We start from the raw sequence: 15,836 nt of genomic DNA, 5'->3' as shown, positions 1-15,836 counted from the left end.
CTAGTGATTGCCTACTGCTCCTTCGTGTGTTTCGGCCATGAAGAGTCTCGTTTCTTCGCCGGCGATACATTTGAGTAGTACCTTTGTTGCAGTCCATCGGTGTAGTTCCCCGTCCATGACAACGTAGTGTGCGCTACGTCGCTTCAGTCGCCGCGCGTCCCATTTCTCGGTGGGCAATAAACCTTCAGCGAGATAATCGATGTGTTCCTTGCGCCAATCTGTTGGCTGATCATCTTGCGAAGGAGGTTCTGCTTCATCGATGTCCATCGCTTCGCTGATCGCTGCTGCAATCTCAGTCTGCTCTGCCTTCGTGTCGATGCTCGGTTGCTCGATTTTGTGGATTGGGATTGTCCTCTTGACTTGGTCGTGTAGCTTGCTTCCTAGAGCGGCGAGGGCGTCGGCACAGACATTTTCTCCGCGAGGAACCTTCGTGAGTTCGAAGAACTCGAAGTCTCGCGTGAGGTCTTGGACGAGTTTGAGGTAGGCGTCCATCCTTTCGTTGCGGACGTCGTAATCGCCAAGGTACTGGCTTACGACGAGTTGAGAGTCGCAGTAAGCGCTGATTCTTTTGGCTTTTACTGCCTTGGCGAGACGGAGCCCTGCGATGAGGGATTCGTACTCAGCTTCGTTGTTTGATGCCGCAAAACCAAAACTGAATGACTGCCGGATGAGTTCTCCTGTTTGTGATTGCAATTGCACTCCTTCTCCCGACCCTTTACTCGTGGATGAACCGTCGACGTGTAGGATCCAGTTTACACTTGGTAGGATGAGGTCTTGCTCCAGCTCTGGCGTTAACTCGATCAAGAAGTCGGCAAGGACCTGTGACTTTGCTGCAGTGAGATTCTTGTACACGATGTCATGTTCGCTCAGCTCCATCGCCCATTAAGTCAACCGTCCTGACTGGTTAGTATTCTGCATAACCGTTTGGAGTGGTTGGTTGGACAGTACGAGGTGACGAGGTGACGATGGCTAAGGTGACGATGGCTAAGGCCATCTTTTCGAGTGTTGGATATCTCGTCTCCGGCTCGATCATTCTTTTACTTGTGTAAAAGATTGGTTTCTGTTCTCCTCGATCTTCTCGAATGAGTACGCTGCTGACGGTGGAGGATGTGACGGCTATGTAGAGAGACAATGTGTCGCCGGCCTCTGGCTTCGATAGTACTGGTGGGGTCGTGAGGTAATGCTAGAGTTGATTGAACGCCTCTTCGCATTTTTCGTCCCAGACGAACCTCTTGTTGCCCCTTAGTAGCTCGTAGAAGGGAAGACACTTATCTGTTGATCGCGAGATGAACCTGTTGAGAGCTGCTATGCGTCCCGTTAGTCGCTGTACTTCGCGGCTGTTCTTCGGGCTCGGAAGGTCGAGAATCGCCGAGATCTGCTTGGGGTTAGCTTTGATTCCTCGCTGAGTGACAATGTAGCCGAGGAATTCCCCGGAAGTGACACCGAAGGTACACTTGGCCGGGTTGAGGTTCATCCCGTAGTCGTTCAAGATCTTGAAGCAGTCGCGTAAGTTGTTTAGGTGATCGTCGGCCTTGAGCGATTTGACTAACATATCGTTGATGTACACTTCCATGGTGTTGCCAAGCTGATCAGCGAACATTCGGTTGACGAGTCGCTGATAAGTCGCGCCAGCGTTCTTTTGCCTGAAGGGCATCACCTTGTAGCATTAAGTCCCTCTGTCGGTGATGAATGCTGTCTTCTCGCGATCGTCGGGATGCATCAAGATCTGGTTGTATCCCGAGAAAGCGTCCATGAAGGTTAGGAGTTCGTTACCAGCAGTTGATTCGACGAGATGATTGATATGAGGGAGTGGGTAACTGTCCTTTGAGCATGCCTTGTTGAGGTCCGTGAAGTCGACGCATATGCGCCATTTGCCGTTTTTCTTTTTGACGACAACCGGATTAGCCAACCATTCGGGGTATCGGACTTCTGTAATGAAACCCGCGTCGAGGAGCCTATCGACTTCTTCGTTTACGGCTTTAGATCGTTCTGGACCGAGTTTTCGTCGCTTCTGTCGGATGGGTTTGAACGTCGGGTCGACGTGCAGTTCATGAGAGGTAACTGCGGGGTCGATCCCCTTCATGTCGGAGGTCTTCCAGGCGAACGTCGAGGCGTTCTCTTTGATGAAAGAGATGATCCTTGAACATATGTCGTCGGACAGGTAGACGCCCACTCGGATGATTTTCATCGGGTCGGACTCATCGATTTTGACTTCGCGTACTTCCTCCTTCTGGGGATATATCTTATGGAGTGGTTTACTAACGGAGTTGACAAGGGAAGCCTGTTGCTGCATCTTTACAGTTGCGATCAGCAGTTTTCTCGCGGCTTGTTGATCTCCCCGAATCGTCTGTGTTTTGCCGTCCTTTCCAGGAAACTTGACGCATTGATGATAGGTCGAAGGAACGTCTTTCATGGAATGCAGCCATGGTGTTCCGAGTATGGCATTATAGGGTGCTTTGGCGCAGATGACGGAGAACTTGACGGTGCGGGTTATGCCACCTGCGTATACTGGAAGACGAATTGTCCCGATCATTTGCTCCGAGGCTCCGTTGAAGCCGGTGAGCGTGCGAGAAGAAGGCTTCATATCCCTTAAATCAACTCCCATTTTGTCGAGTGTGTCGCGAAAGATGAGATCGACCGAGCTGCCGGTATCAATAAGGACTTTTGCGACTAGGCATTCACCGATGTCAAGGTCGACGAGGAGAGGATCGTTATGTGGCATGTGGACGCCCTTGGTATCCAGTGCCGAAAAAGTGATCTGGTGATCATTTTCGACTGGAGAGGGCCACTTCTTAGAGGTGGTTGCTTGACGTTTGTAATCTTTGACGGCTCGAACTGAGTCACCACAAGGTGGTGATCCGCCCATTATGACGCTAATGTGCAGGGCTCGGGTAGCTCGCATTGATTCGAGTTGCTTCCTCAGATCGTCAATTGTGTTCTCGAATTTAGGAGTTTCTGCAGGCTGTTTCTTTTTTGATTCGAGACGTCGTCGCAGATCGGACCTTTTCGAACGGTTGAGTTGGACTCGCAGGTCGTCGGCCTTCGAATTGAGCTGGTCACGAAGGTCGCCACTTTTACCGATTCTCCGGGCGTTGCATTTTGAGATGGTCGCATGGAGGTTGGTGGTTCCTGTGTTTTCGTTCGTGGCGCTCTTTCGCTTCAGTAGAATGCGCAGGTCTTTATCTGTTGTCGAGGGAGCGAGAGACTGCTTATCCTTGCTGTTCAATTTATCGCGCAGGTCTGTTTGCACTGTCGGGACGTCATCATCAGAGGAGTCACAAAGGCGAGAGAGTATGACTTCCACTCGTCGCCGGCGACGCGGATGTTCGTCTTCTGACGAATCGTTGGTGGGACCGACATTGTTGACGGGAGTGCGCTCAGGGCTTGCTCTTTCCTCGCTCGGGGTCTTGTTCTTTTGAGACTTCTGTGCCTTCTTCTCCTTGTTCTTACTCCAGCTTTTGGTGTTTTTTGGTGTCGTAGGAGAGGTGGGCATTTGGATTGTCCCATTAGTGATCCCGTCGAAAAACTGCCCGATGAGGACCTTGCATTCCTTCGTATCATGGGAATCCCTTTTGTGGTAGAGGCACCATTTTTTTGGCTCCTTGGAATTTGAACTCGCTGGTTCGGATGAGCTTCACTGCTTCGGAGCGGAGTCTCGATCCCAGTGGTTCCAGCCTTTCTCTCGTGTGACGGCTGCTGATTTTGGAGATTCCTCATCACCGACCGAGCTAACGTAGCCTCGCTTCTGAGTGGTATTTCCACCGGAGGAGTGCTGGCGGGGCTCGGGGTGGGTGTCGTTTGTTCAGGCGGGTCGCTGTTTCGCTGCCGCTTCTTTTGCGAACTTTGCTCTTGTGTCTTCTTCCATGCGGATAAAGTTGTGCGAGCGAGCGATGGCGTCGGAGACAGATTTTGTCGGGTATCGGTAGAGATCCTGACGGAAGGTGGAGTCGACGTGCAAGGTGTTCATCAAAGATTCGACGGCGATATGATCAGGAATATCGATCTTCGAGACAATAGCCTTGAATTTCTCCATGAAGTCGTGGAGGCTTTGGCCGCTGGCGTGAGTGAGGTTCCACAAATCTGACACGGTCGCTTCCTGGTTGGTGAACATGATATAATTCTTAAGGAAAGCCGTTGAGAGGTCGTGGAAACAGTCGACAGAGTTCTCTCTGAGGCCGGTGAACCAAGTAAGGGTCGGTCCTTCTAGGGTTTCGACGAAGAGTTGGCAAAAGCCGGCGTCTTTGTCTTCGTCGGTCAGGTTTGCGCGTCGCATCGCTATGTTGAAAGACGTGACGTGAGTAGAAGGGTCAGAGAGACCTTTGAAGGTTGGAAGACGGAGTTTTTCCATATTTTGGAGCCGCACGCCGGTAACCTTTTGCGTGAAGGGTGTACGAAGAGATTTCACGAGCACATGCTCGATTTGGGGCGCGGACGTCGTCACCTGGTGGATTTTCGAGTTGATGTCGAGGACCGACTGTTTCAACGCGGCTAGTTCGCTTGCGGTGTGCGCGTTGATGTCGTTACCGGCGCTTTGGTTGTCGTTGTCCCGCGTAGGTGCTACGTTGGTGGTTCGTTCTGTGGCGAACAGGTGTCGACGATACTGTGTCGTTGAAGCTTCGGCGTTTGCAGCGATAGGAGCAAGGATCTTTGCTATCGCCGTGATTTGGTCAACTGCCGCCTTCTGCGCCGCTTCTTGTAGGGCGAGGCGTGCCAAGATGGTTTCCATAGACGCAGGAGGGGGTAGTGGAGTTACTGGTGTAGGCGTAGGTGTCGCCTCTGGAGCTGGCATCACCTCGAGAGCTTCGCGCTCCTCGCCTGATGAAGAACTGTCGTTGCTAACAACCATAGTACTAACGTTACTTTGCTAGTGGCCCCACAGTGGGCGCCAACTGTTTGATCGGAAAACGGTAATAAAGAAGATGTGGGTTTAACAAAGACGTCTTATTTATGGTCGGAGAAAACGTTCAGTCGGTTACAAGAGAAATGAAGAGAATGCGACAGAGAGGAAGCCGGTGGCTCGATGAGCTACCGGACAAGTACAACTAACGGCGAGATGAAGCAAAGGTGAAAACCCTAATCTAGCCGCCAAGTGTTAGTCAATGATTTCGGATCCCCTTCTCATTGCTTTCTCTTCTCTTTATATAGTCCTCCTAATGTTTCATCCTTTACCTAGCTTATGTCGTCTTCGTGGGCCTTCCCTACTGGGCCGAGAGTCCCGTATTCATCCGAGCAGTCGCCGAGCTGAGTGCACTTTAGTCGACGATGATCGACTAAAGGTATTCTAGAGACAAGCCAAGAAGCTGGCCCTTCAAGCCGACTATCCGAGCCATCGCTCTATTTAGTCCGGGCCAGGCCTCCTATTCCTTGGGCCTTGTGGGGTGGTTAAATCCATCCCCTACAATCATCATTATGTGTCTGTTCCAGCTTCTTCTTTCTCTAATCAGCAGCTGCAACATCCGATCAATGAAGCTCATCGTCATGAAGCTTCTACTTATCATCATCATCCTATTGAGTTTTATACCTTGGAGCAGCAACCGATCAATATTGTTTATCAAGAAACTTTTCTAGCTCTATCTTGGAGCCGCAGCCGATTAATATTGTTGATCAAGAAATTTCTAGCTCCTATCTTGGAGCAGCAGCCGATCAATATTGTTGATCATGAAACTTTTCTATCTCCTTTCTTAGAGCAGCAGCCGACTAATATATATTGTTGATCAAGAAGTTTTTCTATCTCCTTTCTTGGCGGTGCAGCAGACTAATATTTTTGATCAAGAAAATTTTCTATCTCCTTTCTTGAAGGAACAGCCGACTAATATTGCATGCAATATTCAAGAGAATAGCAAGGACGATCATGAATGCAACGGCCCTGTTCCTGGCCCGTAAAATTTTCCAAAGAATATGGGCTTCTCTACGGTCCATTTGGCAAAAACCTAGGGTTTCCCTTCCCCTTTCCTATAAAAAGAGATGCAGCCTCCCTTTTTGCCTCATCACAAATCTGAAGCGAAGCTCTGCAGAGAATTCCCGGAGGGCCGAAAACCCTAGCCGTCGAGCTCTCTCCCCTTCTATCCTGCGCCGCCTCTCTCTCTTCTCTCTCTCTCCCGCGCGTCACTCTCTCTCTCTCTCTCCTCGCCGACACCCCCTCTCTCTCCTCGCCGTCGCACGCTCTCTCTCTCTCCCTCTCGCCGGCGCCGTGAAGTGGTGGTGGTGACCAGATCTCAACCTTCTTAAATCCGTGTTTACAGATCCAGATCCAGATCTAGACTAAGGTGGAGTGTCTCGAACCCAACCTTCTTTCATGATTCTGTATACTCCTATATGTTGGAGTTAGGTTTGATTAGACCCTGATTGGGAGTTAGGTTGATAGGACATGGTATTGCTAGGATGATAGATGAATGGATCATGATGCATAAGAACCCTCATACTGATAAATGGGACTCGATGAACTGAATTGAATTGTTGTGGTGATGATTGATTGGTAGTTGATTCTAGTATGTTTGGATGTGTTGTCCCATGTGTTGTTGTGATTGAAGTTAGGATGCTAGAGAGAAATAAATGCTAGGACGATAGACGAGTAATGATTATAAAAGTTATTGAAGTAGAACTTGAATGCGATGTGTATTGTGTGTGACACCGATAGCGGGTGGCGTCTAGTGAATTGAGTCTCAAGTACAAGTATGAATGAAAAAGGAAGGTAAATGAGAATGGGAAGGGATAAGTGAAAATGATAAGGAAGTGAAAGGATAAGTAAAAGTATGAGAGAATGATGTTAAGGTTAAGCATGGGTGGGAAAGCATATAGAGGGTCTAAGGAAAGTATGTGGGGTAGTAGTCCACGCTAGGTATCCATAGGAGATGTGGCCAATCCACAAGAATATGGAAGCACCCATAGGAGATGTGGCCAATCCACAAGAATATGGGGTAGAAGCCTAGTTGGGGCTACCCACTGTTGAAAAGGACGAAAAGATGAAAAGGATGTGCATTGTAGGGTTTTAGCTCATGGTCGGGTAACAGGGAGTTAAAGGTGTCATAGGATCGAGTCGGACTGGTATGATGAGTCGGTTAAGCCTAGGGTTTGACGTGTGTGGCAATGAGTGAGATCATTGTATTGATTGATCACTAGGTTGTTAGAAATGAATGGAAGTGAATGTGGAAAAATCAATAGATGACGTTAGGAAATGATAAAATGCATTAACTGATTGTAGTGGCTAGTCAGTCCTAGTTCCCGCATAGAGTAGTATAGAGTGTCATGCGGGCAGGCTGGGCTAGAACCACTTCACTGAGTAACTTGTTACTCACCCCCCAATTTCCATTTTTCCCTGTGCACAGGACTGTAAGTAGAAGTATATGGATGTGGGTGTGACGGTATTTCAAAGAAGGTTATGCGCTCGTCTCTCGGGACCAGTAACGGAGCACGTAGGGTTGTTAAATGAGTAGACACGTGTCCATAACGCCCCTTCGATAACCCCAGTCGGACGCCGGGGGATCGGGCTGTTACAATGAAGCTCTTATTCCTTATCATCATCATGAGTTTGCAGCAGACTGCTACACAGAGCAGCAGCCGATCAATGAATCTCATGGCCATGTTCCAAAGCTTCCACTGATAGGTTCAGAACAAGAAGCTGAAATAGAAGAAATACAAGAACTTATAAATTCGTTGGCGACAGTGAATGTTTCGAGTTTGCCTATGGAAGAAGATGATGGTATTCTGAATTACGATGCGCAGTTCATTTATCAGGACTTACTTGAATCAGTATGCTACCCTCCGCCCCTTCCCCCAAGAAAGCTCTAAAACTCTAGGAAGCTGAGCACTGATCAAGATGTTTAAGCTAAAATAGATTAGGTTTGAATAGGATATTGGAAGAATTATTGCATTTCAATTATCCATAGTTGTGTACGTTTAGTTTTCACTAAATAAAAAATTCACATTCTTCTTATGTTTATATTTCGGTTGGTTGTGTGTGTAGAAGTCGCAACCTTGGTTCCAGTAACGTAGGTGACAAAACAAAATAAGAAGAAACAACAACTGAAATTCTCCCAACCCAATTTATTACTAATAAATAGTAAGTAAATACATCCACATGTTAACTGGTAAAAAGAGGTTACTTCCTTTCCAAGCATCCCTAGGTGCTTTGCTATTTCTTCAACGCTGAAAATATCTGTTTCAAGCTTCGTAATAATTATTTAACTAAAAAAAGGTTTTGGGGATTAATTAAGGAACTTGGAAATTTGAATAGAGCATGCATGCTTCCTCAGGCTTTGTCTGGCTCCTAATTAACCAAGAGGAGGAACTACTAGGATCTATTAAGAACTACTGGAGTGTACAATGGTAAAAGAGAAGACGTACATGGTTAGCAAAATAAGGTGCTAAAGGAGTCGTCCCGTTTGTTTGGAGACTTGATAATACCTTCATTGCTACCTCAAGCCCGTTTGGATAATCACTTGTATCTCACGTCACCACTCTATCCTTAACAGAAGAGGAAGACTATTATTATTAAGAATGGGGAATATAGGAGATAAGGCGTGCTTGCTACTTAACTGGCTTAGTCTATGACCAAACTGATTGATGAAAGACCTTAATTCTTGTACTTTTTGTGGTAAATCGTTTGGAGCAAAGGTGGCATCCCAAGGTACAATGTCTTAGTGTTGGCTGATCGTCCTTAATATCTTTCTTACTAACCAAGTAGTACCACCTAGTGGCGAGGATTGACATGTAGCATAACGTAAACTCGTCTATCCTGAATTTGATTTCAACTGAAACAAAATTACTGCTATTTAGTCAAATTGAATTTGAGATTCGTCAAATGCATTTTACATCTTAGTTCAATAACAGATAATATATATATATATATATATATATATATACCTTGGCATTAGTACTCGGAAGATATTTAGCTCCGGTCAATGCGAGAAACCTATCCAAATTGCACCCAATCTATCGCCAGCCTCCATCCTAAGATTAAACTCCAGCAATAGTTTTTTCAGTTGGGTGTTTTAGTTTTACTTTCTAACATTTGTTGTACTAATCAAATCCAAAAGATAGTTGTTTTTTTCATCACTTTGTATATGACAATAAATCTTGAAACTTGATCCTTGCGGGATTAGATTTATACCGGTTTTAGAATCCATCCATCTTAAAATAAAAAAAAAAAAATCCTTCCATCTTCCAAGTAACTCATAAAATCTTATAAGTCTTATCTATTTGTTTGTTCTATATTGCTTCAGTTTTCTCTCATTATTCATACATTTTTCTTTTTCTTGTGTGCTTTGATTATTTCCAAAGACTCTCTGTGTCGCTTCTTGGTCTCGCGAATTCATTCATCAGAATATTTTATCGTTAGTTGCTTCCAAACACAAGAGCTTCTGTCAAATTTCAAGTTCTAGTAATCTAGTGAGAAACATATAAAATATAATGAAACGTATCATTCTTGATCAGAAGCCTCCTTAAGTAACCCCTTGAATATCAGAATAGTTCATCAAATATATCAAGAGAGTAACCACTATATTCATATTATTTTGGCATCGAACATAGAGGTTGTCTGGCAATGGTTAAAAAAGTTAACCGTCATAAATTAACCATGCTCCATGCATAATATATGTGTATCTATGCATGCATGCATAACGATCCCAAGAATCAGAGTAATAAAATTTTGAAATAGTATTTCATGAAAGCAATCATGTTTATATATTTTAACATTTCAACCAAAAATCATGTTTATATATATAATTATTCATTATCTAATAGATGCATATGTATTGGTCAAAAAGACTTTTATTTACGCAAATTAAATAAATTATATTTTTTTTAACTAAATAAATTATATAGTTATCCGAACCAGGATAATAATAACCTGGTATTGTTTTTAAAACTAACGTAAACTTTTGTAATTTTGTTTATAAAAAAACTTTTGTTTATTCAGAAGAGATCAGTAACGATTTTTTATTAAATAATATAGTAAAATAAAAGGAAACAGAATTAACGATTTTTTTATTGGATGTGAATAATAACGTGTCTTTTGTTCAAAAAGATAGATTGGTTAAGAAGAGAGATCACTATGCACACCAAGTAAATTCATAGTAAAAATAAAAAGGATGAAAGAAAAGGAAACCGTAACAAACAAATGATGTTGCAGCAGAATAATACAAGATGTGATAACGATTATCTTATAAGATAGTAAAGATTTTCATGTTATTACTTTGTAAAAAAGTTCAAAAAATAAAGGAAGGATAAATAATCATAATCCTGTTAGAAATGAGTTTCAAAACCAATTTCATATTGGTTAATGATAAGGTAAGATGCTATAAATACAGACGATGGTCGATCACAAACCTCACAGAACACTTCCCAAAGAGCTTTTAAACCCAACCGCTGTAAGACACGTAAGAGAAGATGTATGAATACAACGACATGTATGAATACAACGACGAAGATGGAGGGATTCAGTTTCAACCCTACGACGACGAACTCATCAACGAATATTTAATCCCCAAATTGGAAGGTAAACCGCGTAGAGAGATCACTATGAAGGATGTTTACTCAGAGGAGCCATGGTTGCTGGACCATCCCATGGGTTCGTTTTTCAAGAAGAACGAATGGTACTACCTTGTGACAAGGACTCAACTCGCCAAAAAGAACATTGGTTGTGGTCAGAAAGCGAAACGGTAGATCACCCGAGACGACGATAGTGGGTCCTGGAAGGCTAATTCGAAAGACGATATCACGGACAAGGAAAAAAAGATGGTCATTGGTGAAAAGCAAACCTTAGCTTTTGTTAAAAGCAAGGTAAATAACAAGAAGCAGAAGAGCGGAGACGGTACTTCTTGTAATGTATCACGAGACAGCGAGAGCTGGATTATGACAGAATATATGCTTCCGGATGAAAAAGGCAAGTTTCATGAACTGGTCATCTGCAAGATTCATGTGATCAAGAATTCCAAGAAGAAGGATGATGATCATAATGAAGCTTGTACGTCTAGTAATCATCATCATTATGTGTCTGTTCTAGCTTCTTCTTTCTCTGATCAGAAGCTGCAACATCCGATCAATGAAGCTTCTACTTATCTTAATCATATTGACTCTTCTACCTCGGAGCGGCCGCCGATTAATATTGCTGATCGTGGAACTTTACTAGCTCCTTACTTGGAGCAGCAGCCGATCAATATTTTTGATCATGGTACTTTTCTAGCTCCTTACTTGGAGCAGCAGCCGATGAATTTGTATGATGAGTCTGTTCCAGCTTCTTTTTCCTTCGAGCAGCAGCCTACTAATGGTATATGCAAGATTCAAGAGAATCATAACAAGGACGATCATGAAGCTTTTATTCCTCATCATTTTGAGTTTCTTGCTGATTACTCCGCAATGCAACAGCCGGTTAATGAAGCTCATCGCCATGTTACGGAGATTCCGCTCATAGGATCAGAAAATAATGATCAAGTTTTTGAAGCTTCTCGTCAAGTATCGGAAAAAGATGAACAACTTTACATTGATGCTCCTATTGAAGAAGAAGGAGGAGAATGGTTCCAAGGATTTGTAAATGAGTTGAAGACAATGAATACTTCGAGTATGCCTATGGAAGAAGATGTTGACACTATGATGATTTACGATACGCCGTGGATTGACCAGGACTCGCTTGATCAGTATGCTACTCTCCGCCCCCAAGAAAGGTCTGAATCTGAGCAATGATCAATATTTTAGATATTGTAGTGTAAAATAGCTTTGGTTAGAATAGGATCTTGGAAGACATTGCATTTCAATTATCCAGTTGTTGTACGCTTGTTTTCATTATATAAAAATACTCATTCTTCTTATATTTAGTTTTCGGTTGGTTGTGTCAGAGCATCTCCAATGTAAAACTCCATTTTTTCCTTCAAAATTGAGTAAAAGTGAAAATAGAGTAAAATTGCTCAAACTCTACTCCATTTCCCACTCCATTATGAAGTGATGAACAAACAAAAAATAAACTACTCCATTTATGGAGTAAATTTAATTATGGAGTGAGATATGGAGTTGGGTTGGAGCATTCCTTCCTTCATATCCACTTTTACTCCATTTTAGAGGAAAAAATGGAGTTGAGATGGAGATGCCCTCATGTGTGTAAAGGTTCCAGCCTTGGTTCAAGTCTCTTAAGTTGATTTAAAATGAAGAAACAATAACTGAAATTCTGCCAACCAATTTATATCACTAAATACATTACATGTAAACCTGAAAGGAAGATGTTATTTCCTTTCCAAGCATCCCTTGGTGCTACTTTGGAAGAGTTATGCAAGTGAATATGATATACGTACGGGTAGTGTGGTTCTTTTTTCAACTTTGAAAAGAACTGTGAAATGTGATCATTCAAGCTTCCTAATAACTTTTTATAAAACATTTTTATTACCAATGATGATAAACTATATATAACATATATGACATGATATTGATAAACAATTCATGGATAGTTTTATGAAAGAAACTTTCCATGTATCACTCGGATTCACGGACGATTCTACATATATAACATCACTAATAGATATGTTCTTTTCGCAGCACACAACCACCATGAACTGTTCTGTGCGCAGTACTTTGAAACTTTCGGTGAAGTGATATTCTATAATCTGCGTGAGAACTGAGAAACAAATCCAGATCTTAAAAACTTATAAATTTGACTATGCCATGGTGATTTCCACAGCTTCGTAATAACTAAAATATAGGTTTTGGGACTTGCGGAACTTACCAATTGGAACAGAGCGTGCGGTGCATGCATGCATCCTCATAGCATGATTATCCAAGAGACCCATTTAGGGTCTCTTAATCTTTTTTTAATAGTTTTTAGTAGTTAAAGTGAGCTAAAAGACAATATTAAGAGATTCAACCATTTATGTGCTCCAATGCCACTACAAGAAAACAACGACATAGTGAGGGAAAAAATCGTCGGTATGTCGTCGGAATAACGTTATTCCGATGACATACCGACGAAACAAGTCCTCGGAAATAACTCCTCGGAAATTCATTTTTCCTCGGAAATCCCTCGGAATTTTCCGACGGAATTCCGAGGAAACAAATTTCCGAGGAAATTTTGAGGACCACCAGTTCGTCGGAAAGCTCCTCGGAATATACCGAGGGAGAACTTCGTCGGGATATTTCGATGGACTTTCCGATGATCCAATCCTCGGAAGTTCCGACGAACATGTCCCTCGGTATATTCCAAGGAAGATGTCCCTCGGTATATTCCAAAGGTTCATTTCCTCGGAATGTAAAAAATATTATTTTTTTAAAAAAAAATAAAATTTTTGAAATTTAAATTCAAAAATATAAAATTAAAATTGAAATCATATTAATTAATATTCAACAGAAAATACTTTTTTGTGCCAGTTATGTAGGTCTCCAACAGCATCTACCGGAAAACGCTCATGTCCACCGACGTCTGGCGTCCTTTCTGCACCAAAATCTCTTAGTTGTGTCTTCAAATCTTTCCCACAAATTTCCGGAGGTGGACTGTCAAACAACCTCTTGTTCTTCGTAAACAAATTCCTACTCCTACGATATGGATGATCAGGTGGTAGGAATCTCCTGTGACAGTCAAACCAACACGTTTTCCTTCCCTGTTTTAGTTGGAAAGCATCAGTGTTATCTTGACAATATGGACATGATAGCCTTATGCTGGAAAATCACTTATTGTCCACATTAGTACTGCCCGCATTTGCAAGTTTTCTTTACACGAAACATCGTATGTTCCAGCACCTTGAGCCCATAGTTGTTGCAACTCATATATTAGTGGCTGAAGAAACACATCAAGTGATCTCTTAGGATGCTCTGGTCCGGGAACGAGAATCGAGAGAAAGAAAAACTCTCGTCGCAAGCACAAGTTTGGGGGTAGGTTGTATGGTGTAAGAATGACTGGCCATAGAGAATACTGTCTTCCACTCTTGCCAAACGGGCTGAAACAATCAGTACATAAGCCAAGGTAGACATTTCTTCTCTCATACGCAAACTCGGGATACTTTGATTGGAAATGCTTCCACGCTTTTGCATCTGAAGGATGTCTGATCTCACCATCTGTTAAGTGCTCCGCATGCCATCTCATTGGTTGCGCTGTGCGTTCAGACAGATACAACCTCTGCAACCTTTCCGTCAGAGGCAAATACCACATCCTTTTATATGGCACTGGAAATCTTCCACTCGTATCTTTATAACGAAGCTTTTCACAAAATTTGCATGTAACCCGCTGTTCATCCGCCCTCCAATAAATCATGCAGTTGTCGCTGCATACATCTATTACCTGATACGATAAACCAAGACCAGCTACGAGTTTCTGAACCTCGTAGTATGAACCAGGAGCTACATTATCCTCGGGTAGAATACCTTTTACAAAATCAGCAATCGCATCCACACAGTCTTCAGCCAAATTATAATCTGTTTTAATGCCCATCAATCTTGTAGCAGATGATAAAGCTGAATGACCATCTCTGCAACCTTCGTACAATGGTTGCTTTCCAGCATCCTACATATCATAAAATCTTCTAGCTTGTGCATTGGGTAAATCTTCCCCTCTAAAATGATCATTTATCATCTCCTCAGTACTTACATCATAATCTACATCCGTTCTAATTGGTTCTTCTAATCTAACCGCTGGCTGAGGTTCACTAGTACTACCATGTTCATAATCAGTTTCCCCATGATGATACCAAATTTTGTAACTTCGTGTAAACCCACTCAAATATAGATGAGTCCAAACATCCCACTCTTTAATAACTTTTCTATTTTTACAATTACAGCAAGGACATCTTAACATACCTGTTTTTGCTTCCGGTTGTCGATGAACTAACCCACGAATTCGGTTATACCTCGTTGGTATTCTTCCGTAAGCAATCTCGTGTTCGGATCCAAATGAGGTCGATCGATCCAAGAACAAAATAATTTGAAGAAGACATCTTTTTTATGAATCAAATTCGTGTGTAAATAGAGTAAGAGGGAGGATGAAGATATGGAGTGAATGAAGAGGAAGAGGAGCGCTTGTATTTATAGTTGAAATCCTGCCGACAGACCGAGGAAATTCCGACAGAATTCCGACGCCAACGGCTAGTTCGTCGGAATTTCCTCGGAATTTTTAAAATCCCCCAACGGCTATAATATATCCTCGGAATTCATCGGTTTTTTCCGAGGAATACATTTTTCCTCGGTATTTCATAAGAATATTCTGACGGATTGATATTTCCTCGGAATATCCTCGGTATATTCCGAAGAAATTCCGAGGAAACCAAATTTTGGGTTTCCTCGGAATATCCTCAGAAATTCCTTGGGAAATTCCGAGGATTTCATTTTCCGTCGGAATGTCCGTCATAATACCACTGTTTTCTTGTAGTGTGCTAGTTTCTTAGTTAAGGGTTTTTTAAAAAAAAATTATTTGGTTTATATAGAAAATGATTAACACTTTAAATAGAGAAGGAGAGAAGAGAATATGACTTTATATAGAAAACTAGGACATGTCCGCGCTACGCACGGGATATACGTTAATTATATGACATAATGTTGTTTTTTTTGTTTGGAAAACTAATTATAAGTTAACAATTAGAGTTGTTGCACAGAAAAAAGTTAACAATTAGAGTTAGCATAAGATAATTCGATACGTATTAATTTTCCAATAGTGTGTTGTTATTTGTATAGAATGAGAGAGTTGTTATTGGAACAGTCGCAACACTATTGAGAATCACATCTTTATTACCATTTGCACTTCTATCATATATGTGAGTACATATATTATTTATTGAGTAATGTGATATAAATATATTATTGTGTAGACGAATAATTTAAGTAGTATTTGAAAACGTAAACAAAGTGATTGATAGATGGGCTTGTAAATA

General features: G+C 42.4%; 1 protein-coding gene across 1 annotated transcript; it reads right to left on the bottom strand.

The window, feature by feature from the left end:
* On the bottom strand, window positions 1–876 carry LOC125592711. Its single transcript, XM_048768077.1, has 2 exons — window positions 757–876; window positions 1–426 (listed from the first exon to the last, which is right to left on the bottom strand). The coding sequence occupies exons 1-2, from the start codon at window positions 874–876 to the stop codon at window positions 1–3; spliced, it is 546 nt and encodes a 181-aa protein (XP_048624034.1).
* Between the last annotated feature and the right edge of the window lie 14,960 nt (window positions 877–15,836).

This window comes from Brassica napus, chromosome C9 (genome assembly GCF_020379485.1).
Source record: "Brassica napus cultivar Da-Ae chromosome C9, Da-Ae, whole genome shotgun sequence".
Classification (NCBI taxonomy): domain Eukaryota; kingdom Viridiplantae; phylum Streptophyta; class Magnoliopsida; order Brassicales; family Brassicaceae; genus Brassica; species Brassica napus.
The sequence above is the reverse complement of the archived record's forward strand: the minus strand, read 5'-3'. Positions and strand labels throughout refer to the sequence as shown.